The 23,929-nt window shown below is 40.1% G+C and overlaps 2 protein-coding genes across 4 annotated transcripts in view; one reads left to right on the top strand and one right to left on the bottom strand.

Annotated features, from left to right (window-relative positions):
* The window catches only part of LOC107387834 (A disintegrin and metalloproteinase with thrombospondin motifs 14), a 69,187-nt gene extending 56,559 nt beyond the window's left edge, over positions 1-12,628 (top strand). For all 3 annotated transcript variants that reach the window (XM_070545675.1, XM_015963043.3, XM_015963040.3), the window contains exons 14-22: positions 697-820; positions 956-1,036; positions 1,134-1,297; positions 1,381-1,546; positions 5,086-5,218; positions 5,369-5,576; positions 6,484-6,613; positions 11,445-11,552; positions 11,628-12,628. In XM_070545675.1, coding sequence (XP_070401776.1) covers positions 697-820; positions 956-1,036; positions 1,134-1,297; positions 1,381-1,546; positions 5,086-5,218; positions 5,369-5,576; positions 6,484-6,613; positions 11,445-11,552; positions 11,628-12,160 — 1,647 coding nt within the window. In that variant the 3' untranslated portion in view covers positions 12,161-12,628. The remainder of the gene's footprint in view (positions 1-696; positions 821-955; positions 1,037-1,133; positions 1,298-1,380; positions 1,547-5,085; positions 5,219-5,368; positions 5,577-6,483; positions 6,614-11,444; positions 11,553-11,627) is intronic.
* Positions 12,629-13,952: 1,324 nt separating this feature from the next.
* On the bottom strand, positions 13,953-17,094 carry star2 (steroidogenic acute regulatory protein 2). The gene is made up of 7 exons (XM_015963044.3): positions 16,883-17,094; positions 16,700-16,792; positions 16,496-16,626; positions 16,230-16,388; positions 15,798-15,982; positions 15,137-15,224; positions 13,953-14,325 (listed from the first exon to the last, which is right to left on the bottom strand). The coding sequence occupies exons 1-7, from the start codon at positions 16,944-16,946 to the stop codon at positions 14,233-14,235; spliced, it is 813 nt and encodes a 270-aa protein (XP_015818530.1). The 5' UTR covers positions 16,947-17,094; the 3' UTR covers positions 13,953-14,232.
* Positions 17,095-23,929: the final 6,835 nt, after the last annotated feature.

Raw genomic sequence — 23,929 nt, 5'->3', positions numbered from 1 at the left:
CAGAAAATAAGCCTCCAAGTCCTTTAATCTGAAACTACCTTGTCCTCCAGCTGACTTCTGCATCCTCAAACAATTGCACTGAAGCTGTTTTTTCCCCCGAGGATGACTTACACAGCATGCGTTCCTACTAGAGACCACTGAAAGTGTATTGAAATGAATGAACTACCTCTTTTAAAAGGGATTTAAATATTATGATTTATTGTAATTTTATGTATTTTTTTTACCATAAAATCCAAGGTTATAATTTTAGTTAATTAATTAAGACCTAAAACATGTAGAAGCACTAGCTATCACATTTTACACTGCTTATTATCTTCATGTAGTAGAATTTTATGAGGAATATTAATCCCAAACATCTCCTGATGGTATTTTACTAACATATTTTAACCTTTAGTTGAGGGCTACTTGATGATCAAAACAATCTCATTAGTAAGACTCAATCAGATATTCAATGTCAAACTGAAACTCGTGACAGAAATATTACTCATGTCTGCGCTTCTTTCTAACAGCATTAGTCACCTTGGTTATTACTGTTGAGGCTTTAGTCTTGGCAGGACATCAGTATTTTGGCTCTATCTCTGTTATGTCTGAGATAAACTATCCAGATCCAGTATGAGCCTCACATGTCATCATTTTCTCAGCATGTAATCGCAGTCAGCTCTGATTTGACTGACTGTCTTTGTTGTTTCCCTGCAGCATGTAGGCTGTGACAAGGAAGTCGGCTCTTACAAAGAAGAGGATAAATGTGGAGTTTGTGAGGGGGACAACTCCCACTGTCGCACAGTCAAGCTGACCCTCACCAAAACCCCCAAAATGAATGGTATTTGTCTGAAATGGGTGTCATAGTTTCTTGTCTCAAACGGGCCATTTTAATGAAAAATAAATAAATAATTGGCTGCTTCAAAAGCACAGAGAGTTCCTGTCTGAACCACGATGTGCTACTTTCTCTTCTAAGGAATGCTGAAAATGTTTGACATCCCCATGGGAGCTCGCCACATAATCATCGAGGAGAATGAGACCACCCCTCATATAGTTGGTGAGTTTTGTTACTTGTTTTAGTTTAAAAAACACAGATGGTTCCTTCTTTTCCTGCGATACCCATTAGTTAAATGGTATCTCCTTGTTTCGAACAGCTGTGAAGAATCAGGTCACTGGGAATTTTATATTAAATGAAAAAAGCGACAACACTGAATCCAAGACCTTCATTGAAAACGGTTTACAGTGGGAGTACTCCAACGACGGAGCAAGGGAGACGCTGAAAACAGCAGGTCCTTTACATGAAGGCATTGTAGTTTTGGTGAGTGACTCCTCGCCTACATTATCTTTACTATGATTCCACAATTCTATCAACCCTAATCACCGTTCTCTGCTGTTATGCAGGTCTCTCCGATGGAAGAAGACGTGAAAATTAGTTTGACATATAAGTACATAATACACGAGGACCTGCTGCCACTCATTACCAACAACAATGTGCTTCTTGCTGAACTGGACACTTATGAGTGGGCGCTGAAGAGCTGGTCTCAGTGCTCCAAACCTTGTGGAGGAGGTCAGTGAGTGTATGTGTGTGATCCAAAACCAGAAGTGAATGCAACAACAGTTTGCATTTATTGTAAAAGAAGAAAAAATATGTCACATTGTTGATAAATTCAGAAAGAAAGCAAAAACATAACATCATAAGTACCAAGTTGATCATCTTGTTATAATGGTGTTTGACAGTGAAGGAAACTCATGTTAGGCTGCTGAGTGTGGTGGAAGCGGGAACGTATTCATCAGAAATTAGGGAAGAAAATCACTGAATCCACAGATCAGAGAACAATGATAGTTTGTGTACATAGATCGGACGTCCAGCTTCCCATTAGAGACATTGTCTTTAGAAAAAACATACAGGGCAGACAAATTTGACAGCCTTGTTCACGTTGCGCCTTTGTGAGCAGGATGAGCAGCTTGAGCTTCTCTGGACTGTTGCTTCTAAGTCTCACAAAGCCACGTATCTCACAAGAAGCAGTGTTCATTTTGACAAGAAACTGGAATTTAGTTTTAGTCTTAGTCTCTTGACTAAAATTCTTTTTCATTTTAGTCACAATTTAGTCATCCAATTAGTTTTAGTTTTAGTCTTATTTCAGTCGACTATAAGATATGTATTTTTCTTCGGATGCAGGAAGTTGTGTTAAGGAAATGTTAACTAAACCTACTTGAAACTGAAAAGAAATGGGGAAAATAAATCACATTTCACACTTTGGATCAATTAAACTTTATTTATAATTGTTTCTATAACAATAATTAATGGAAAATACCAAAATGAACACTGACAGTTTGAAATTGTACCTCTCAATATTAATAAAATACACAAATCTGTGTCATGTGTAGTAATATATGTAAACATGACAGGAAATTACATCATACCATCAAAACTTTAAAATGTACTACTCTAAAGATACAGAGGTACACTAGAGGTAAGAATTGTTTTCAGGTGTTTTTATTATAGTTTTATTTGGACTGATTCATCAAGGTGGAACACCTGAACATTTCTCCACACAAAAGCACAGCTAGCACACCAAACGATGATCATACCAGCCACATAGCACTACAAAAATAAAAACAATCAATAAAAACACTCTGCTTCTTTAGCTCGGTTCGGTTCGCTGAGCCCCAGCTGAGGAAGTAGGCAACAAAGTGTGTTAGATTGGGGAGAAGGGGGGTCAGATTTATTAGTCCCCACCGATGTCAATAGTAAATCTATGCCGGTGCTGTGAAGACATTTCAGCAGCTAGATTAACAAATGCACATCGAGGAGGAGAGTTTCAGTTTGGTTTGACAGTGAATTAAAACGGACACTAGGGGGGGCTAAAAGCAAGCCAAAACTGCATCATTTCCTTTCAAACTCCTTGTTGGAAACATCATGTTATGATTAATACTTCCAACACGGCTTTAAAGCTTTTATTTTATCCTCCATGGGATAGTCTAAGTTAGCTTGACATTCAAGTGAAACTGGAAAAATTTGAAAATGTTGCTAAAGTTATTTAATGTCAGTAATTCAACTTAGACTGAGAGACCATCTAAAGGCTCAGGAACCCTCTGCAGGTGTTAATAAATCATTAGCTGATTAGAGTGCGACACTTTGAGTCTAGAATATTGAACCTTTTTCACAATTTTCTAATTATCTGAGATTTTGAACGTGTTTTTTTTAGCTGTAAACATAATAATCACAATTATAACAAATAAAGGCTTGAAATATGTGGTTTTGCATGGAATGAGTCTAGCTCATGGATTAGTTTCACATTTTAAGTGGAATTACTGAAATAAATGAACTTTTGCACCATATTCAGATTTTTTTTTGTTTCACTTGTACTTCAGTGCATAAATGTAGGTAAAGGTGCAAACTGAATACTTGAGTCATAATTTTGGTGACCTAAGACTTGATATGATGAAAGCACAAAACATTTGGGACTTGACTCAGACTTTGTTATGTGACTCTAATAAAGCTTCAGCCTGTTAGCTTGAGAATTCTCAAGTTCTCACTGAGAGGCGTCCCACATTCACAAATACACCTTTTGTAAAGCTTTTCTAAGTATTGGGAGGTTAGTTGTCATTTTCTGTATTTAAATTATGTTTCTAGTTAAATGATTTGGACCTAACACTAGAATTGCATGTCTTGATTTTGGTCTTGACTTGCTCACATTCTGGATTGACTCACTAGACTTGAGTGGAAAGGCTTGAGATGTATTTATAAATAATACTTGGTCCTGCCTCAGGTTGAGATTGCCTTGGCAACACCTTAATATGAGTCACTCATTCAGCCATTCATTACCCAAACTACTTCATCCTAATTAGGGTTGTAGGGGGGATGGTGTCTAATTCCAGCAGTTACTGGTGAGGAGCAGGGGATGGGTTGCATTTCCATTACAGGGCAGTACAAACACAACCAGGATCAGTTTTGAGTCTCCAATTAACCTAACATGCATATGTTTGGAAAATAAGAATCAATGCATGCATGGAGAGAACATGCAGAAAGGCTGCAGACAGAATTTGAACCTTCAACCTCCTCGCTGCGAGGCAACAGTGCTACTTACTCCGGCACCATGCAGCCCCTAATATTAGTCAAGTGGTGAAATATAAATTAGTATCTCATCTCAGTTAAAGTCCTAGTTTGGTTTAGTTTGGTTTTATTATAAAAAGACAGCACAAAGACAATGTTACATGGAAGGGCAATGCAACCGCTGCTTTGTACAGAGGTTTTCTAGCCAGAAGCTAATTTGCAAACCTAGTCCTTGGTTGGACAATCAAATAACAGCATTTGTAACATTTATCACCACACACACACGCCCGCATTCCTAAGGCAGTGTGGAGTGAACGCGACCAGGCTGGGGCGGGCGGGCAAAGTGGAGTAGAGCCAATGCTAGTGTGTAAGAGGCTTTAGTCCCTTCAGCATGCCCTGGGTCTCCCTTTGGATCTCCTCCCGGTTGGACATGCCCAGAAAGGGGAGGCATCCAGGAGGCATCCTAATCAGATGCTCGAGCCACCTCAACTGGCTCCTCTCAATGTGGAAGAGCAGCAGATCTACTCCGAGCCCCTCCCGGATGACCAAGCCTTTCACCCTATCTCTAAGGGAGACCCCAGACACCCTGCGGAGAAAACTCATTTTGGCCGCTTGTATCCATGATGTGGTTCTTTCGGTCAATACCCAAACTCGTGACCATAGGTGAGGGTAGATCTCCTGGTAAATTGAGAGCTTTGCCTTTCGGCTTGTTTGCATTTTGGCTCAGCTCTCTCTTCGCCACAACAGACCGGTACAACGCCTGCATCACTGCAGATGCAGCACCAATCCGGCTATCGAAATTCTAATCTGAAATTCTAATATTTAAGATAATCAAACCTCTTCTATCAAAGATGAGCACCGTCTCTGACACTTACTCTCAATCTTAAAAAGACCATCGATGCAAACTTAATACTGTTTTTTAAAATTCATTTAATTCTCAGGTTTATGATCATTCTCTTACATTTTTGTTGCCCTGTTGGTGTATTTATACTGAATATGTAACTTTTGGCCTCTCTGAGATCCATTGCCCCCTCTCTTGACTTCATTAGGAATACAATATACAAAATATGGATGCAGGAGGAAGAGTGACAGTCGATTAGTCCATCGCAACTTCTGTGAGACCAGTAAAAAGCCCAAACCCATCCGGAAACGCTGTAATATACAAGAATGCAACCAACCCACGTAAGTGATCTTCAGCTATGACATCGCAAATCTGCTGGTTTTACTTCCATGAATGCTCTATTATGACTTTTACTGTGGGATTTCAAAGTAGCATTAGCATTTTTTGTTCCAAAATACAGTGGAAGCATTATGTTAATGCTGTGCTGACAGGTGGGTGGTTGAAGACTGGAGCCCCTGCAGTAAGACATGTGGGAAACTTGGCTACCAAACCAGGGTGGTGCAGTGCATGCAGTCGCTCCATAACAGCACCAACCGGCCCGTCCACAGCAAGCACTGCACCAGCGATCGCCCAGAAATGAGGAGAGTATGTAACTACACTGCATGCCCCGCCCAGTGGAGGACAGGGGCGTGGTCTCAGGTAAGGCAAATCTCAACATTTTTCAAAATGGATTCTGTCTCCAGCTTGCCTACGTAAAAAGTAACAATAATAAAAAAAACTAAAGCCAATGGGAAATGTATTCTTCACCAATTGTCAAGTTTCACTAATTCATAAGCATTTTCAGATATATTATGTCTTTATTTTTCTATCTAGCTGTTAATAAGTATTTTTGGTTATTGCTTTTCTCAGAGCTATTCCGCAGTGTTGCTTTATTAAGATGCACGTAGAGTTCTGCCGCAACTTTGATCAGATTCATCTCTTGCATGTCACATCTGCCTCCCAAAGCCAAAGATTGGAAAAGATTTCATAATTGTAGTTCTAAAACCACTGAACGCGTGTGGCCACATTTTAAATCAGTGGCTGATTACGACATTCTAATCATAATCTGGAGCATTTCAGTCTACAAAATATATTTTGGAGTAATTCATACAGGAAGGGCATTAAATTATAGAGTGGACATGTATGTTGGAGTCTTTAAACAGCTGAAATTGGGACAAATATTATGGTACAAGTGTAGAAATGCCATTTCTCCCTATTGCCTGCTGGGAGTTTCTATATGTACATATTGTGAGAGCCCCAGCCTGACTCTTCAAAGCAATATTCGCTTCCCTGTAAGTCTTTAGGTGCCCTTATCATAAGATGTGGATTTTCAACACATACTGGATATGCAGGCCTTTCGGCAAGATAAAACTGGCTTCTGATTTTTGTGATCAAATATTATATGAAAGGATTTCAAACTAGAATAATTATGGCGAGAGACAGGACTGTACGTGCAGAGCTGCATGCTTAAATATGCACATGTAGGGCTCTATAATGAGTACATTCTGGTGTTTTGCTAATGTTTACATATTTGTGTTGAACACACCTGTGTGTTTGTTTGGGACAGTGTTCGGTAACCTGTGGCGAAGGGATTCAGCAGAGGCAGGTGGTTTGCAAGACCAGCGACAACACCGCTGGAGAATGTGAGGGCGAGAAGCCAGAAACAGTCCTAATCTGCAAACTAAATCTGTGCCCAGGTGAGATCCAATTACACGTCAGCTGGAAGTGAGCTGCTGTTAGTGTTGCACGGGCTGTTAGAAACATTACAGATGCAACGTTTATGTTAATGCAAAAGAAAGTTTGGAATAGCATAAAGGAACAAAGCTAGGGGGTTATTAAGGAAAATCAGTAACCGCCCATCTTGGACTGGAGAAGTCAAATGTAATATTTAGCTCAAAACCCAGAAAGTGCTAACTTAAATCTCAGTTTGTTGTTTTTAATATACAATGTAGTGGTTTACATTAAAAAGGCAAGGCAGCTTTATTTGTAGTATAGCACATTTCATACAAAGAGGCAATTCATTACAACACATTCAAATCAACATGACCACAGAAAACAGCAGATTTGAACATCAAGATTAAAAGTACACAAATAAAATTAGATGTCAGAATAAGATAAAAAGGCTACGTTAAAGGCTGAGCAGTTACAGTGCCTTTAACGTAAACACCTGTGTGGCTTACGTGCGCAGCAGCGCGCTGGCTGGGAGCCAAACAGATTCCAACCCTGGGAGAACATCGTAGGAAAAGAGGTAAACGAGAAGGAATCTGGTGAGAATAAGACTCCTTTTAAAGCATGGGTTATCTAGTTAACATCTGTGTGATATTTTAGCTTCTTATCCTTTGTTTGGAGACCTGAGTACCACTTTTGTATTCCCGCCAGGCCGCGATGTGGCGCGGTTTCTCTGTCCAAGTTTTTTAAGGACTGTTCATCCTCTTTCTTCAGTGGTTTCTCTTCCTGTTCTCTTCATGAGTGGTTTTATAAACACAGTGGAGTTAACCCTGCTATCTTACGTCCACTAACTCCTGCTGTTTTTATAGTTTCTGATTTCTCCACCTCACTCAGCATGGCTCTATTAAATATTCACTCTGAGCAAAACCTCCCTGAACCGTCTACAGGTGGTTCAGAATGCCTCGGCCTCTGACCAAGTCTTCCAAACACACCCACATCACCCTGCTTCTCCTCCAGCTTCACTGGTTGCCAGTCAACTCCAGGGTTCATTTCAAGATCCTGGTTCTGGTCTATAGGGCCTTACATGGACAAGCACCATCTTACATTGGTGATCTTCTTAGTCCCTACACCCCCAGCAGGTCCCTGAGGTCCAGTGACCAAAGCCTACTGGCCTACTCTTTCCCCTTCCATACTTTTTTGATCACACATTTTTTTAACCTTATTTTGAACCCTCTGGAGGCTGGTGTTGCAGATTTGCAATGTTACAGAGTTACCACATATGTATTTCATGAGCATTTTTAACTCAGAAGTACCCCTGAAGGACTTAGTTGTTTGTCCTTTTATCAAAACTTATTTTGAGCCTGAGAGGGTTAATCCTTTTTAAAAAATATTTTTTATATTTTGAATTTTTTGTTCTTGTGAAGCGCCTCATGATTTGTATCTTGAGAGGCGGCATATAAAAGATCATTTCTTTCTTTCTTTCTTACAAAAGAAACATTCATTCAAAGGCTGATGAATACATGAACGTTTTCGGTTTTGATTTAAGTTACTAGAGCTGCGGCACATTTGAGGTAATTAGGAAGCTGATTCCATCAACGTGTTAGCTTATTTACCCATGTCACAGCAGGAGACTATTTATGGCATGTTGTTTTCACAAATGTGAATTTTTTATAGCAGTATTCAAGATTGAGGATGGATTGTAAAAAAAAATTAACTCTTTTTATTTTTAGAGCATGATAGAAATTATAAGTTATAGTTGATCTAATCCCAAATATATATTTTATAACCTGCATGTGAACATATCTATACAGAAGAGTCAGAGGAAAGCTCATAATGTAGCAGCAGCCATTATTACACACACTTGCTGTGAATTCTCTGGAGATTTACTGCATGTTCCTTATTTAACAGAGTTTTTATTGTCTTTTTCTACTTTCCATGCTTGTTTCCAAGGAGCATTTAATGCAAATGTACCAGACTATGTGCACTATAACTGAACTCAGGTCCGCTGTGGTTGTGATGTTTGATCATTGGTAATTCATCTGTTTAAAATAAGAACTTCAGTTCTACTCCTGCGGCTGTGCCAGCTGATCTTTCTGTAAAAATATTAATGAGCAGAACTTCTTCCAAATCAGATGCATCCTTCATTAATATACCTGTACTCACCTACAGTTAGAGATGTGCTTAAATACAAAAAACATTCTGCCACAACATTTATGAAATGTATCCTATTGTCTACAATTCTCTGGTGGTGCTTCTTCTGTTTTGAATGCTTGAAATTGAGTTACCCACAAAACCTTGTTCTCAGTTTAAAATATTTTTTTTCTAAGATTTGTGAACAAAGTTACATTTAATTTGAACAGTGTTAAAGATACAATATAAAATGATCTCACAGCAAAATAATAACTAAATGTCTCAATCATGTTGGAAGGAAGGTTACATTTAGACAGAATTACTTCTCAGCCGGCTGGGGGGTTGGGGTGGGTTGTCAGGTTTTCTCCTTTAAAAAAAACTAAAGAGGGACAAAGCCTTTGTTTACAATCAGTGAGCTAGCAGGGTTGCCAAGTCTGCTCAGCGATACAGCGCTGACATTTGGAATTTGACACCAACTGACGAAATGTGTTAGTGTTTTGTAAAGAATCTAAACCAGTAACAGGAGCAATCCAGAAGTAATTTTTTGTACCCCTAAGAAGCCACGGCATATTTTATTTGACGCTAATATCGGGTGAAGCAGGCTAGAGACTAACAATGAGCTAACAATGCAGAATTAGAAACAAAAAGTCGGCTCTAAAAAAATCTCAAGCTACTTTTTCAATTATCAAAAACTCTGAGACTAGTGAAATGTGTTTATCTAGTTTTCGACTGACTGTGTATGACTCGTCTTTGCTCATCATCCAGAACTATCTGGTGCTGATCTGTAGCTGACAACAGCCATGAGACTCACGAAACGGTAGTGAGAAAGTCACTCATTTGTTCCTTGAAAATGGGCTGCAGTATCCAACTTTGACCACAGGATGTCGCTCTTACCTCATTCTTACATAATGCACCTTTAAAGAGCAAGTCACCCCTTACAAGAAGCGTACTTCACTCCCACTTCATGTTTGAAAAATGCAACAAATGCTGTTGCCTAGCAGACCGAGAGGGTGGAGCCACTAACAAATACACACACTCACGACATTGTGACATCATAATGTACCAGTTTACATCATAGCATACCTCTTAGCCAATAGCGATGGCAGGTTTAAATTCAAATGCAGTGACAAGTTTTTACCTGACAACGGCACAACACTGACAGTTTCAGGCAGAAAATTTAAAATTTAACTAAAATGCACTAAAGTGCAAACCTATTGACTACACGTGTCTGCAGCACGATTAGACACGCATTTATGTAGTTTATCAGGAAAAAAAGGTTGATTTGGGGGTGACTTGCTCTTTAAGGAATGATGAAAGATAATGCTGTCTACTTTTCTAGAAATCCGTGAATTTGTGCTGCGGTGCAACAAAGCTGTTCGTATCAGTATTGCTTCACAGATGCCAGAGTTCCTCGTATCTTTGTGACGAAAATAATTCCAGTTGAAAGCTCGAAGTCTGTCTTTTGACTTTATTGTGAAGTGTGTTGGTTCTGTCTGACGAGTCTCATTTGAATTCTTTATACATTCAAGTTTATTCCACAAGTCCAGCGAAAGTGAAGGCTTCGGCTTGAGGCTGACTTAAATTGTTTTGTCAACTTTGACTCGGGGAAAAAACAAATGAATTTAGATAATTCACACATTCATACATTCATTTTTCATTATTCTGAAGGTTATTTTAATCTTCAGATGTACCAGGCAGAGCAGGTTTCTACCATTCTATGCAGAAACATTTCCTCAGCTTCCATGACATTTAATTTATTTTCCTGCACATGGTGCACATATGCAAGCTTTATATTGCTTTAGACCAGCAGTGGGGAACCCTGGTTCCAGCGCTTTTTCAGTGCTTTGGGCTTCCTGACAGGGTTGCGGAAGGCGCTTCATAAATAAAGCTTTGATTGATTGATTGATTGATTGATTGATTGATTGGTCCTCGAGGGCCGGTATCCTGCATGTCTTTGCGCCAACACTTCTGATTCAGTGGTTGAATCACCTGTTAAGCAGCTCACCAGGCTCTGCAGAAGCCTGTTAATCACCTGCTGATTGAAATCAGGTGTGTTGAAGCAGGGTTGAAACTAAAATATGCTGGATAGTGGCCCTCGATGGACAAGGGTTCCCCACCCCTGCTTTAGACCATACTATCGAAGATTCCTCCTTTTGCAGTTTCAGTGCATCCATCCTAATATTTTTCCCCCTCACATCTTCACCGAGTGTATTTAAAACATGTGAAAGCTGCACCAGTCAGAAAATTAAGGAGGCATATTAGCATAATAAAAGCACTTGGAGAACTGAACCTTTACTCAAATGCTGCAGAGTAAAACATTGTGCATCAGTACATTTCTATTCACTACAAATCAATTGTTCCTGAATAGGAAGGCACTTGTTTTTAGCCTGTGAATATGATTTTCTGTAAACGGGTTGACTCACTTCAGTTTTCTAAGTGCCCCTGGGCCTTTAATAAGCTCAATAGGCAGGAAAATCTTAACATGATCTTTTTAGCATGTGTGTCTAACCCCCCCCCCCCCAATGATGACCTCCTATGGCTGCTGTTATTGCTTCCTCTTTCAGTACCTCAAATCAAACATTTCTTCCTGTTTTCCTGACCCAAAAAGCAATTGAGTGGAGGGTTTCGGGATCAAAAAAACCTGTAGCAGCCACTGAGTCTATTTGTGGAAAACAGCTTCTTGTTTTTGTCTTTTCTTCTTTATAATGCCCTTTTGATTGTCCTTTCCAGGATCGCCGTTTTCCCCACTCATTACCCAAACACCTGAAAATTCTTCTATGAAGGATGAAGCTGTTTACCAAAAGGTTCCTGGAAATCCAGTTCACAAAATCTCTTCCAGTAAGCTGAATTTTAATTAGTTACAGTTGAATATCAAATCTGTGTTTAAACTGTTCTGTATCCTGTTGTCACTAGACGAGCCATGCCTGGGGGATAAATCCATCTTTTGCCAGATGGAGGTCCTTGCGCGGTACTGCTCCATCCCTGGATATTATAAGCTTTGTTGTGAGTCATGCAACAAGAGAGAAGGCCTCACCACACAAGTTCCTGACCCTGAGGCCTTTGACCTCTCTCACCATGCCTCACACAAGGCTTCGTGGATAGCCACCACGACCGAGACGCCGACACAAACCACTAAAGCCATCAGACGACGGCTGTTCTCCACTGCATGGGCACCGACCACAGCTGCTGCTGTTCAAGCTCCAACGGAAGCTGCTCTGCTCCAAAATCCCTCTACCAACTCCTCTCCAACTGAAGTAAAGAGAGAGTCCAACATGGAGACTTTTCTACCTCCAGGGTCATCAAAGCCCACTGCAGACTCCGATGGAGGTGCATCAAAAGAGCACAATCCAAAGAGCACTTTAGGCACATTTGCTGCCGGTTCAAGAAGGGACAACTTAGGATCAGAGAGGGACTCTAGTTACAGAAGCTCGTCGGCTCAGAAATGAACGGTGAGCGGTGCTGCGAGTGTGCTGCAGTTGGACTGTCCCAGAACTCGGCTCACTCTTTGTTTATTTTTTTGGCAGATATGTTTTTTATTATGATTATTTTCTGTATGTTGTCTCCATGCCAGTGAACCCAGACAAACCCAGTGATGGTTACCTCATCAAAACTCCAGAGCGTTTGGGAGCATTTTAATATGAAACAGGAGAAAAACAACAAAACAAAAGGTGCTGTACAGTAAAGTGACTACAAGATGTTTGAATATGTGATGACTGCATAGCTACATTCCTGTTTTTATCTGTGTACAGTTATGTAAGCCTGCTTTTATTTCAAGTGCTTTAGAACTACTATTGAACTTGGATTGTGAACATGGAGGTGATCACTGAACACTCTTTGGTGTGGCACCAGACAGATTATTGACCCTGTTCAGTTCAGAATATTATAATTGATCAAATTAAATTAATTAAAAATGAGTCTACTCTAAAATAAATCTGGCATCATCCTTACATCCTCTTAAACAGAATTACAAAGAATTGTCTGTAAAACATCCAATAATCTGTCAAACAGCTGAAAACTAGAAAGGCACAAAAAAACGATCGTATTAGATATTTATAATTGTCCCATTAACACTTGAGTCTGGACAAGTATTTTAGAGTTTGTGTAATTTTTTTTGGTGCACTTAAAACATTACAAAAAAAAAAACGATAAATGAGTTAAATTTTAAAGGCTTTTCTGTCGTGAGATCTTAAAGACCTTTGACCTGTTTTATTTATTTGTTTAGTTAAAGTCTCCATTTGACAGATAATGCCATGGCAGAATGCTAAGAGGACATTTTCTGTTTCTTTACAGAAAATTATCATGTTGTAGCTCTAAAATAAACGAGAAACAAATGAAAAGGTGCAATAAAGCCTAAAATTTAAGAAAAAAACTGAGAAATAAAAGGTTTGATGAGACTAAAGGCTTTTGATGAGTAGAAATAACATAATTTACACATCATTTTAATTAATAAGGTGACCAGTACGGACACATTTTGTTTGGCGTAAGAAAGAAGAACAAGCTGCATTCATGTCATTTTGCCATCATTTGGCCACTTATTGAATGAATGTTCACAGAGAGACAGCTGTTCGGTCAATGATGTTGTCCAGTGGCACGCCAAAGATTGAAACGGTCATCACTCCTGGCAGGGAGCCTTGTGGTTTCTCTGTTTCTGTTACTTTTTTTTTTTAATCCAACACAACAGTGGTATAAGAAGTCTGTTTGCAAGCTAACCCCTGATGTACTGTAGCATCTCCTTCATCTCTACGCGGTTGAGTCTGTCACCCAACACTATAAAAACTGGAAAAAAGTCTAACAGAACGTGCTATGATATTTTTGTAACTCCTTCAGATCTCAGATCATGTAAATAGTGTAAATTTCACGTTATGAAAGTCGTATGTTGCAGCTGGAAAATACGGTGTGCCTGGTCGGGCTGCTTGAGGCTTCATATTTCCATCATGTTCATTGTATAGTTCCTGTATATACATGAATGAAAGCTTTAAATGGTATTTATTGAATTTCTAAGTTGTGTGATGAGTGAAGTAAACTACAGTGTACAGAAAAAAACATTCTTGTTGTTTTAACCTTCCTCCATTAAGCTTTTACTGTTGTTTTAAAAAGAAATGGTTTCTTTTGCAATTTCAGGACAGAATTTTTTTTTAGATTAAGTTTCCTTGAATTATTGCCTCCATTACAAGCACAGGTTCAGTCAAATTCAAACCGTTTTATCAGCACAAATGTAGATAAAGCAGTAAACATGTACACACTCAAGCACTTTATTCAATGTATCCAGTTGTTTGCAGGGCGTCGTGCATCAAGAGACAAGTGATGGCTCTGAAACAGGAAATGAGGTTTACATGACACGTGACATTAATTCCTATTGTAAGCCAGCTTCCTTCTGCCAGGCTGGCGCTGGTCTCCGGCAGCTCTCTCTCCAAATGGTGCAGCCGGTCTGTCACCAAGAGCTCCGTCTCCCAGTGCTCCTCCGTCAGTGATGACTAAGTGGTGCTGCTGCTGCAGCACGGCTGCCATGAAGACTCGGTCATCTCAGGCTGAAATGCCTGCGGAGGTGTTGTGTGAAATCCAGCTGTGCTCGAGGCAGAGCCTGATTGACGATGGACTTAGGCAGCCAGCCCTGCAAGAAAAATGTTACCTTTATTAGAGCCTGGGATTGAGCGTTTGTCAACAATAGAACACTCATTTCCTGCATGTTTTATTTGACTTGTCATTGAAAAGTAAACATGCTTCTTCAAAGGTAGAATGGGTTAAGAAAATAGATAGCAACATTTTACAAGACGCAGGTTTTTAGGTTTTGCACCAATCAGCTTGAACAAATTCTTATAATTTAGCATCATCCTGGGGTTTCTTGAATGCAATGTTCTGTCTTCACATATGTTCTGTGTGCGGAGAGGAATGATTATTGCTCAAGACCAATTTTTAAGTGTTTTAAACGTGATTAAACAGCATGTCTGCTCCCCCAGCATCCTTGGCCCCCTCTCTCCTGATTCCATATCTCAGTCACCAGATGACGTGATAGCACGTTCTTATCCTGTAAACATTTCTTATCTCAAAAATGTGTGTTCCACATCGAATCAGAGGGATATGAGGCATCTAGGTTTGTTGTGGGAGAGTTTGAACAAGGTGGATGAACTTTACCCCTGCAGGATGTTACAAGTCATGCTTTCATGAGGAAATCTATCATAAAATTAATCTATAATTGTCCAAACTTAACCTCACTGATCATTTTATGGTTTCTGAGTTACTAAAAAAAGTATAAACATGTTTACTAGAAATTTATGACAATCGGTGAGAAGAACTTGGGACATTTCTATTCAAACCAAGTCTCTTTCACGTTTATGTACAAAAACTGAACTATTCCTGTAAGGACGCTGGTCACGTTACAGCTTTTATATTTAGTGACAAAATAAAAAAGGTCATGAAAATACCTTCACGTCCATGTTAAGAAGCCATGTGAAGCTGCTCTTTGTTGCATCCAGAGGTTTGATGATGATGCAGGTTGGCCCATCTTCAGCTCTGTGTGGATCCCAAAATATAACGTAAAAAAGGAAAAGTTCATTAATTTTAGAGTTAAATGAAGTTTTAATGACTTTTGTTCATAGTCCCTGTAGTTTCTCTTTCTCATTAGTATTATTCTTATTAGTACAAATATTTTCGCACGTGTTACAAATTATATTACATAAAATAAATGAATCAATATTTATACATGATGATTATTGATACGTTTAAATGGTTATTGACCATACAGTATGAACACAATAAAGTCATTAGAATCTGTAATAAACCTTTAACCCTCCCACTGTCTTTATGGGTGACCCCGCGAGGTCACTCCTCACCCCTGCCACATGGACCTCAAGGGATAAACCATCAATCCTGCTCAATGGTCAACTTTCCTCACGGGGTCACACCCATTACAACAGTGGGAGGGTTAAGACGAGCTATGTCAGCAGAAACTAAAGGATTGTAAGGTCAATATCAAACTTTTAATTTAGTTGTCAACTCATGGTCTGAATAGCTGTCGTTGCACACTCTGTGTGGAAACATGGAGGATTTATTGAGCTCATGACTAATTCAGAGCTGATCCCATACCTCACAAAGCCTGCCTGAGGTGGGAATGAGTCCAGATGAATCGCTGCTCCTCCAAGATAGACCCCAGATTTCTGTCTGCAGCTGTGTCTGACGCTCAGGAAGTCCCTCTGACCAATCAGATTCCCTGCTGTCCCGGCCGAAACCTCATGAGTCACAACCGTGTCTGGTCCAACTTGCTTCAGAACCTACCAATCAAAGGAACACCATTTGGAGTCAGGTTTGACCGACTTTAGGATTGATGCAGCTTCAGCATCTCAAATGAGCTTCTGGAGCAGCCTGAGAACACGTCGATTAAACTTGAATCACTGCCAGACTTGAGTGAATTTCCTGTTATCAGAAATCTGTGCAAAGCTGTAACATCTGACATGACACAAGAAAAAGTACCTTCACCAGCGTTAATGCTAATTTAACTGGTTTGAAAGTCAAACTCACTTTGATGTGTTGTACACTTGGGTTCCACCGGGGCATCTCCTCAACTCTGACAAACAGGAGGTCATAGAGGTCATCCACACTGGCCTCCAAAACTGCCTCCAGTCTGAAGACCTTTCCAGACCCAGGTACCACTTTGCTGCAGATCATATCTCCATTGTTCTAAAGAAAAGAATAAAACATAATAGTTGCACAAGAGTAACCCGCGTTTGTTTATTAATCATATGTGAAATATTAAAAACTCAAAAAGAGTGAAATGTTCGTGTCACCTCTTTGATCTCCACCTTCCACCCTTCACTATCCTCCAACATGCAGAGAGCTTTCCTCATTGCTTCTCGGCCGTGTCGAACGTAAAACAGCTGATCTTCCTCTGCAGACCTCACGTTTTCTTGTTTGGGATCTGCAAGCGACTCCAGTTAGTTAAACTATGCTTTAAAAACATTTTACAGCTGGAAAACAACTTTTTTACTCACTTGCATGTGTTCTGGTGTGATGCTGGATTTGTCCCCATCGCTTCAGGTGTGTGATCTCCTGGCCTATCACTGCCACAGCCGTGCGCTGAAGTCCTGCATACCAGAAAAACATCTCTTTAAGAATGGAGCATCCACATCAAGAAAGAGCAAGACTCTCAAATCAGATTGTTCACTTGAGTTTACCTGACATACTCCTGAGATGTGGGTAGGAGATTCCACAGCAGAGCTTCACCACAGCAGGCAGCATGTTCGACAGTGACAGCAAAGTACAGTGAAATGCGCTCACATCTTTATACAGCTGGCCAAGGACACTCCAAAGTGATAAGAACCAGAGAGAGGGAGGAAAAAAAGATTGAAGTAGTTCTGGATTCTGTCCTGAAGGCCACGCTTGACAAGAGTTTTAATAACCAAAACAAACGATTGGATTCAAGGCAGGGAGAAAAGCCTGTACAAAAGACATGCAGTGAGCTGATTATTCATGGGCTTTTCTATGAATTAAGTATTATTAGCACATGTGCAAACACTGGTGTGCATATTTATTTCTACAGCTCAAGCGTGTGCAGCGTGTTCATATGCAGCACATCTAATCTGCTGTTAGCAGGTGCTAGCTAAATCATGGAGGGAAGCCTCTTAGTGTTGCAGAAAAATGACTTTTTGCAGGACATTTGCATTAGCAGGGCCTCAGTGGTTTAGCTGGGAATGTTTCAAAATTTGCAAGTTCTGCTATGATGGAAAATTTGCTGTGTAATGATGGAATATGACATATGAATGTGAAAAAATCCTAGTAGAAAGATGTCCTCAACTCTAAAAACAAGCATCAAAAATCTTTCAGCAGCAGTTTGTGCAAAAATAATCTGTAGAGGCTTGGAGGAAATTTGACTTTTCCATTCATTTTTGTTCCATCAAGCTAGTAGGCATGTTGTGTTGCACAAAAAAAACTTTAAATCACATATGTATTAAATTAATACTATTAACTAAGCTGGTTACATATTTGAAACTTTGCTGCAAAGTGACAGTCACCACTGGGATGTAATCCAATTATTTCAGCGCTCAGACTGTGATGAGGATTACATCAAACTCACACCAAATCAAATTTTACATAAGTGTCTGTAATTCCTTCAGCTGGTAAATCAAGTTGACTCAAATCCATCATTAGCTGTAAATGTTTATCCAAGTAATTCCCTCCGATTATTTAATGTTATTCAATCCTTCTCTATCTGTCCATCCATCCATTCTCTTCCGCTTATCTGGGGTCGGGTCACGGGAGCAGCAGCCTAAGCAGGGAGGCCCAGACATCCCTCTCACCAGCCACTTAGACCAGTTCCTTCATGGGAATCCCAAGGCCTTCCCTGGCCAATCGAGAGACATACTCCCTCAAGCGTGTCCTGGGTCTTCATTACGGTCTTCTCCCGATTGGACGTACCTGGAAAACCTCACCAGGGAGGTGTCCAAGAGGCATCCTAACATGTTGCCCGAGTCACCTCAACTGGCTTCTCTCGATGTGGAGGAGCAGCAGGTCTACAATGATTCCCCCCTGGATGACCGAGCTTTTCACCCTATCTCTAAGAGAAAACTCATTTCGGCCACTTGTATCCGCAATCTCATTATTTTGGTCACTACCCAAAGCTTGTGACCATAGGTGAGGGTAGAATCAGAATCAGAATCAGAAAACTTTATTGGTCCCCATGGGGCAATTAATTTCGTAACGTAGATCGACTAGTAAATCGAGACTTCAGTCTTCCAGCTCAGCTCTCTGTTCACCATGACAGATCGGTACAACGCCCACATCACTGCAGACTAGGGCTGCTCGATTATGGCAAAAATAATAATCACGATTATGGTGACTGAAATTGAGATCACGATTATTTAGGACGATTTTTCAATTTATGTTGATTTTATTTGTTTTTATTCAGTCATAAAACTGCTCAGGGCACAATCAGGACGAAAATAAGAAACAAGATGATCACTAAAATAACTCCTGATTCCCAGTATAAAAAGACCAATATACTTATAGCTCATAGTTTATGACCCAAGGGCTATGACCTTGGTTTAACTCATTTAAGTCTAACCAGTACAGACCCAAATACCATTATCTTGCAAATACTGACAGCAAGAATTATACTGTGGCATTCATAACAAATACATGCAAATAAATTGATGTTCACAAAAAATTGCATAATACGTATTTAGTCGTGTCAAGGTGCTGTAGGAGAGTGCACTAGCACCGTATCCTCAGAGAGATTAGTTATTATTTATCAGCGTGAGGAACTTATTTCTACCTTATTTATAAACTATTTATTTACAAGTCCATCAGTTAATGTAATAATTGTCCCAACCACAGCTGCACCCCCCACCCCCCAACCCGGTCTCACAGCAATCGGGGCAAGCTGCACGTGTGTTTAGCGCGCCGCACGCGCACATTTAGCCGTTTTTAGTGGCTCAGGAGTCCGCAGGTGCGGTGTGTGTGTCACTCACTCTGGTTGCTCCAACAAGGAGCCGGCTCCGAGAGCTGTTTTTTTAGCGACCGACATCGCTACATCATTCCCTTTCCTAATGTCCTGAAGAACGGTCCGGAGAGCAGGCGGTGTTTAGCTAACCTGCAGGAAACGTCGACGATAGTTATCCAGAAAGTAGCTAAGGGTTACCAGAGATGTTTCTGAGGTGTTCACTAGATACTTTTAAGTTAAAAAGTCAAGAAGGGGGTCTGAAAAGCTGCTAGAAATAGCGTCAAAGTCGCTAAATTGGCAACACTGTGGAGGAGCGCTTCATTTGCTACTCGGGGCAGCGCAGGCGGGAGGAGCAAATAATCGGCTTGTTTTGTTTTTTATAATCGTTCAAAACTCAGATCGTAATCGTGATTAAAATTCGATTAATTGAGCAGCCCTACTGCAGACACAGCACCAATCCGCCTGTCGATCTCGCACTCCACCTTTCCCTCATTTGTAAACTTGAGCCTGAGATACTCTAACTCCTCTACTCTACCCTGGGCAGGACTTCATCCCTGACCTGGACAGGGCATTCTACCCTTTTCTAACCCAAGACGATGGTCTCGGGTTTAGAAGAGCTGATTCTCATCCCAGCTGCTTCATACTCGGCTGTGAACTGCTCCAATGAGAGCCGGAGATCACGTTCTGATGAAGCCAACAGGACCACATCATCTGCAAAAACAGAGACTCAATCTTTAGGCCACCAAAAAAGATCCCCTCAACACCTTGGCTTCACCTAAATATCCTGTCCGTAAAAGTTATGAACAGAATCTGCGACAAAGGGAAGCCTTGGCGGAGTTAATCTCTCACCAGAATTGAACCCGACTTACTGCCATCAATGCGGTCCAAGCTCTGACACCGGTCATACAGGGACCTAACAGCCCGTATCAGAGGGCCTGGTACCCCACATCCTTGTAGTACCCCCCACAGAGCCTCCTGAGGAACGTTGTAGAATGCCTTCTCCAAATCCACAAAACACATGTAGATTGGTTGGGCCAACTCCCACGCACCCTCCATGACCCCGCTAGGATATAGAGTTAGTCCAGTGTTCCACGGCCAGGATGAAAACCACATTGTTCCTCCTGAATCTGAGGTTCGACCATCCAATGGACCCTCCTCTCTAGAACCTCTGAATAGATGTACCAAGGAGACTCAGGAGTGTGATCCCTCTGTCAGTGTCAGTCTTGCTTAAGATTGCTTTAAAGACACTAGTCAGCGATTTGATGCATTGAGCTGGGTTCCTCATATAGGAAACTTTTTACTGATTGGCTTAATGAACTGACCTGTATTGGAACGTTTACTGGGTGAAGTGCCTTGAGACGACTTGTCGGGATTTGGCGCTATATAAATAAACTTGAATTGAATTTAATCAATGGGAACACACACATTCCTTATTCTGTTCTATTTTCATTAGCAACCATTCCCTGTTTTTGCGCAGATACAGCAATGTTTGCTTTTTTCGTGAATTTAAACACTAAGTGACTTCTGTTTTAATCACTTATCAACTTCTCGAACCAGTCCATGTTTTGGAGGATTTTTTTCAGGTTGCATTGTTTACTCATGTTGAATTTTAATCTCTTTTCTTTTGCTTATCTCAGTATTATGTCTTTGTGTGGGTATGCATATTAGCTGAAGAGAAAATCTTCTAGGTTGTACTTGTATTTTGGAGGACCCCACTTTGTCTGGGTGTATGTGGGTGTGTGTTTGTGTGTGTGAGAGAGAGTGAAAATGGTCACTGTCATATAAATAGAATAATTGGTAAAGAGTATAAACCGTATTCTTGTCTCAACGCTGCCTTGCAGAAAGTTGCTGATAGAGTTCTGGCGAACAGCTGCCTCTTATCGCCGAGAGCCAACAGGTGTCCTTGTGAGAAGGATTTGTGACGTAAAAGCTGAACTTCACCTGCTGACCTGTCCAGCTAAAATCTAACTGGGGTCACATTGTTGGGTAAGAGCTCATTTGCAAATAATACAGATGACTTTCTGAGTTCTCACAACTGGCTTATTATTTTGTTTATTTCATAATTCAGTGTTGAGTTTAGCTTCCTTCTGCAACACAAAATCTGTTTAAACTGCATTATAGGTTTTAACACTATGGTCCATATTTAGAAAGAGAAAAAGGTTAATTGCAAACAAATGAATTGTTTGTAGTTCTTTTTCCTCATACTAAAATAAACAAGAGAACAAGGGAGAAAATTGTGTGTGAAAAGTGTTTTAGTTTCAGAGAAGCACAATGAGTCAAAGCTCCTGAAGCAAAGGAAATAATTTAGTTCCTGCGAATCTTTCTTTTTTTCTAGTTTTTCCAAATTTGATGGCAAAAAAACAAACATTATGTCATGTAATGCTAATCATTTATGTTGATAAAATGACTTAATTTTACAAACCACGAATAAAATCAGTGGCTTTATGAATCTAAATCTTGTGCTTGGATTTATTCTGTTACTTTGGTTCGGTACATTTCCGATTTGGATTTAGTTTTTGGTGTTTAGCTGCAGGAAATGTGAGAAGCACCACTCGTCCCATACAATTATTCAAGTGATGAAGTATTTGCCAGATTATATAGTGGTATAGATAGACCAGACTGGGGGGAAAGATGTCTTTGAGGTTTTTTCTAGTGTTTTGAGGTTGTTTCACTTGAAAATTCACTTAATATTTTATCCTGACTGTCTTGGTAAATCTGAAATGTTCCCAATACCTAAAGCCTAGCTCACACTGTGCATGTTGCTGCCATTTTAAATGACTGCTTCATGTGACACAAGATCTAGGGAGATGGCTGGTCACCCTTTATCTCACAACTCTGTTCACGAGAGATTTTTCTACAACACAGTGTGAACCAAACTTTTAGTATTTTTCTTTCTTGATTTTGTGGTGGTTGTAAACTTTTCTAATAACTTTTAATCATTTATACGAGGTATACATTTTCCAAGTAGATTTAAAGGGAGACTAGGCAGTTTTGGCTTTCTTTTAGCACCCTCTAGTGTCCCTTAGTAGAACTGAAAGCAAAACGTATCTCCTCGCTGTGAGTTTGTCTTTTTAACACCTTAATCTAACAGCTGAAATGTCTTCCCAGCCTTCCTTAGTGTCTACAGGAGTGATTCATCACTAAATTTAACACATCAACTGTGTACATGATCTAAAACATGCCGGAAGCAGACTGCAGCGCCAGGTATGTCAGCTCCATTTTTTCTAATTCCAACTGACCTGACCGGAGCTCTGAAGTTGCAAGTGCAATATTCTGGTCACGGGGGTCACATACTGGTTCAAGAGCATTGTTTAAAAATAAGAAAATGTTTTATAGTGTCTCTTTAACTTCAGCAACAGTTAATGATCATTTTTCTGGTCTGATTTTCCTATGAAAGTCTATGGAAGCCATTCTATCCATGTGAATATATAGTCTGGTCATGACCAGAAAGATCTCGATTGTTCTGAATCTACGGTTGTCTTTAAAACGGTCTCTGTGTGCTATTAGACAAGAACAATGTGACGTACACACCAAAACACTGACAATCCTACAACTCTCCAACATGTGCTTCCTTTGGTCACATGTTTGAAGGCGTGCGTTTGTGTGAAACTGCCAGAGGGGACAAGTCAAGGCTGCTCTGTTGAATAGATGAAACCAGAGGCCACCTCCTTTGTTCAGTGTGGGTTTTCATGTTTCATACAAATAGCTTATTTCACCTCTCTCCCAAACAATCTGTCTATTCTGTCCAAAATTAGTTAATTTGTCATCTTCAAAAGAGTGACCTTTGCCCTCTAGGAGTAGATGCTTTGCTAAGTCTTGGCCTGATGAGCTGGCTCTTCTGTGCTGTGTCACTCTTTCGTGTAGCTGCTTTCTTCTCAAACGTAGAGGTCTGAACATTCATCCCCACACTGGACTGCATTTCCCACACGAGTGTTTTGTCCTTGAAGTGAACCAGTCACCATCTGAAATTGTTATTAAAATTTAAATGCATCAGAAAGTTAGAAGAAAAATACCATCTTAAAGCTACAATGGCAAATCTGCAAAACAAGTTATCTCACTTTTTTCATGCTTTTTAACAACGTTCAATCATAGTATAGCTTTGAATATCTTACGGACCATAAAAAGGTAATAAATAAATAAAAAATGAAGGGATTATCTTGTTTTTGTCTAAAAACTTCAGTCAGTAACACGGCTCGATCCAAAACCAACAACTGGACCATCTGGTTGTCTGTCTCACTGAACCGCTGCACTTCTGGCTCCTTCATTCATGATGCACTTGTCGTGTATTTAGCAGCAGAACACCACTGGTGGTGTGAGAGGTTCTCTACTCTTAATATCAGAGAAGGAGATACAGCCGGCTGCTACCACTTCAACTTTAGGACAAACTACCCAAAAAGAAAAACACAATTTGAAGTCACAGACAACAACAGACATTTGCTACTGTTGTTTTGCACTGTCTCGTTCACTCTGGCATTGTGGGTTCTGGTATCAGGCAGATGTGGCCTAGAGATCATGGTAACGGGAGGGGTGAGAGTCCCGTGACTGTGTTTGCGTTTAACAGCTAACTTGTTTTGTTATTGCAGCTTTAAAGAGGTCCTTCACTAAGAAACTATTTTTTTCTTATTATCTTTTAAATTAATCAGGCACTCTGAGGTTTTCATGGAGGTTGAATGTGAAAATAGTCTCCTACACCTACCTCCTGCTTTAGATTCTCATAGAAAATAGATGGAGAAACTCTAGGATTAGAAAATCCGGACAGATCTATGTCACATTGTCACTTAAC

The sequence above is a fragment of the Nothobranchius furzeri genome, chromosome 16 (genome assembly GCF_043380555.1).
Source record: "Nothobranchius furzeri strain GRZ-AD chromosome 16, NfurGRZ-RIMD1, whole genome shotgun sequence".
NCBI classification, from domain to species: domain Eukaryota; kingdom Metazoa; phylum Chordata; class Actinopteri; order Cyprinodontiformes; family Nothobranchiidae; genus Nothobranchius; species Nothobranchius furzeri.
Note: the sequence above shows the minus strand (reverse complement) of the source record. Positions and strands in the feature narration are given on the sequence as shown.

Excerpts from the sequence above, each read along its gene's own strand:
- star2 (XM_015963044.3), bottom strand. The coding sequence starts at position 16,946 with ATGCTGCCTGCTGTGGTGAAGCTCTGCTGTGGAATCTCCTACCCACAT. Across the intron at positions 16,793-16,882 it reads ACATCTCAGGAGTATGTCAG|GACTTCAGCGCACGGCTGTG; the intron begins GTAAACTCAAGT and ends TCTGGTATGCAG. Across the intron at positions 15,983-16,229 it reads CAAGTGTACAACACATCAAA|GTTCTGAAGCAAGTTGGACC; the intron begins GTGAGTTTGACT and ends TTTGATTGGTAG.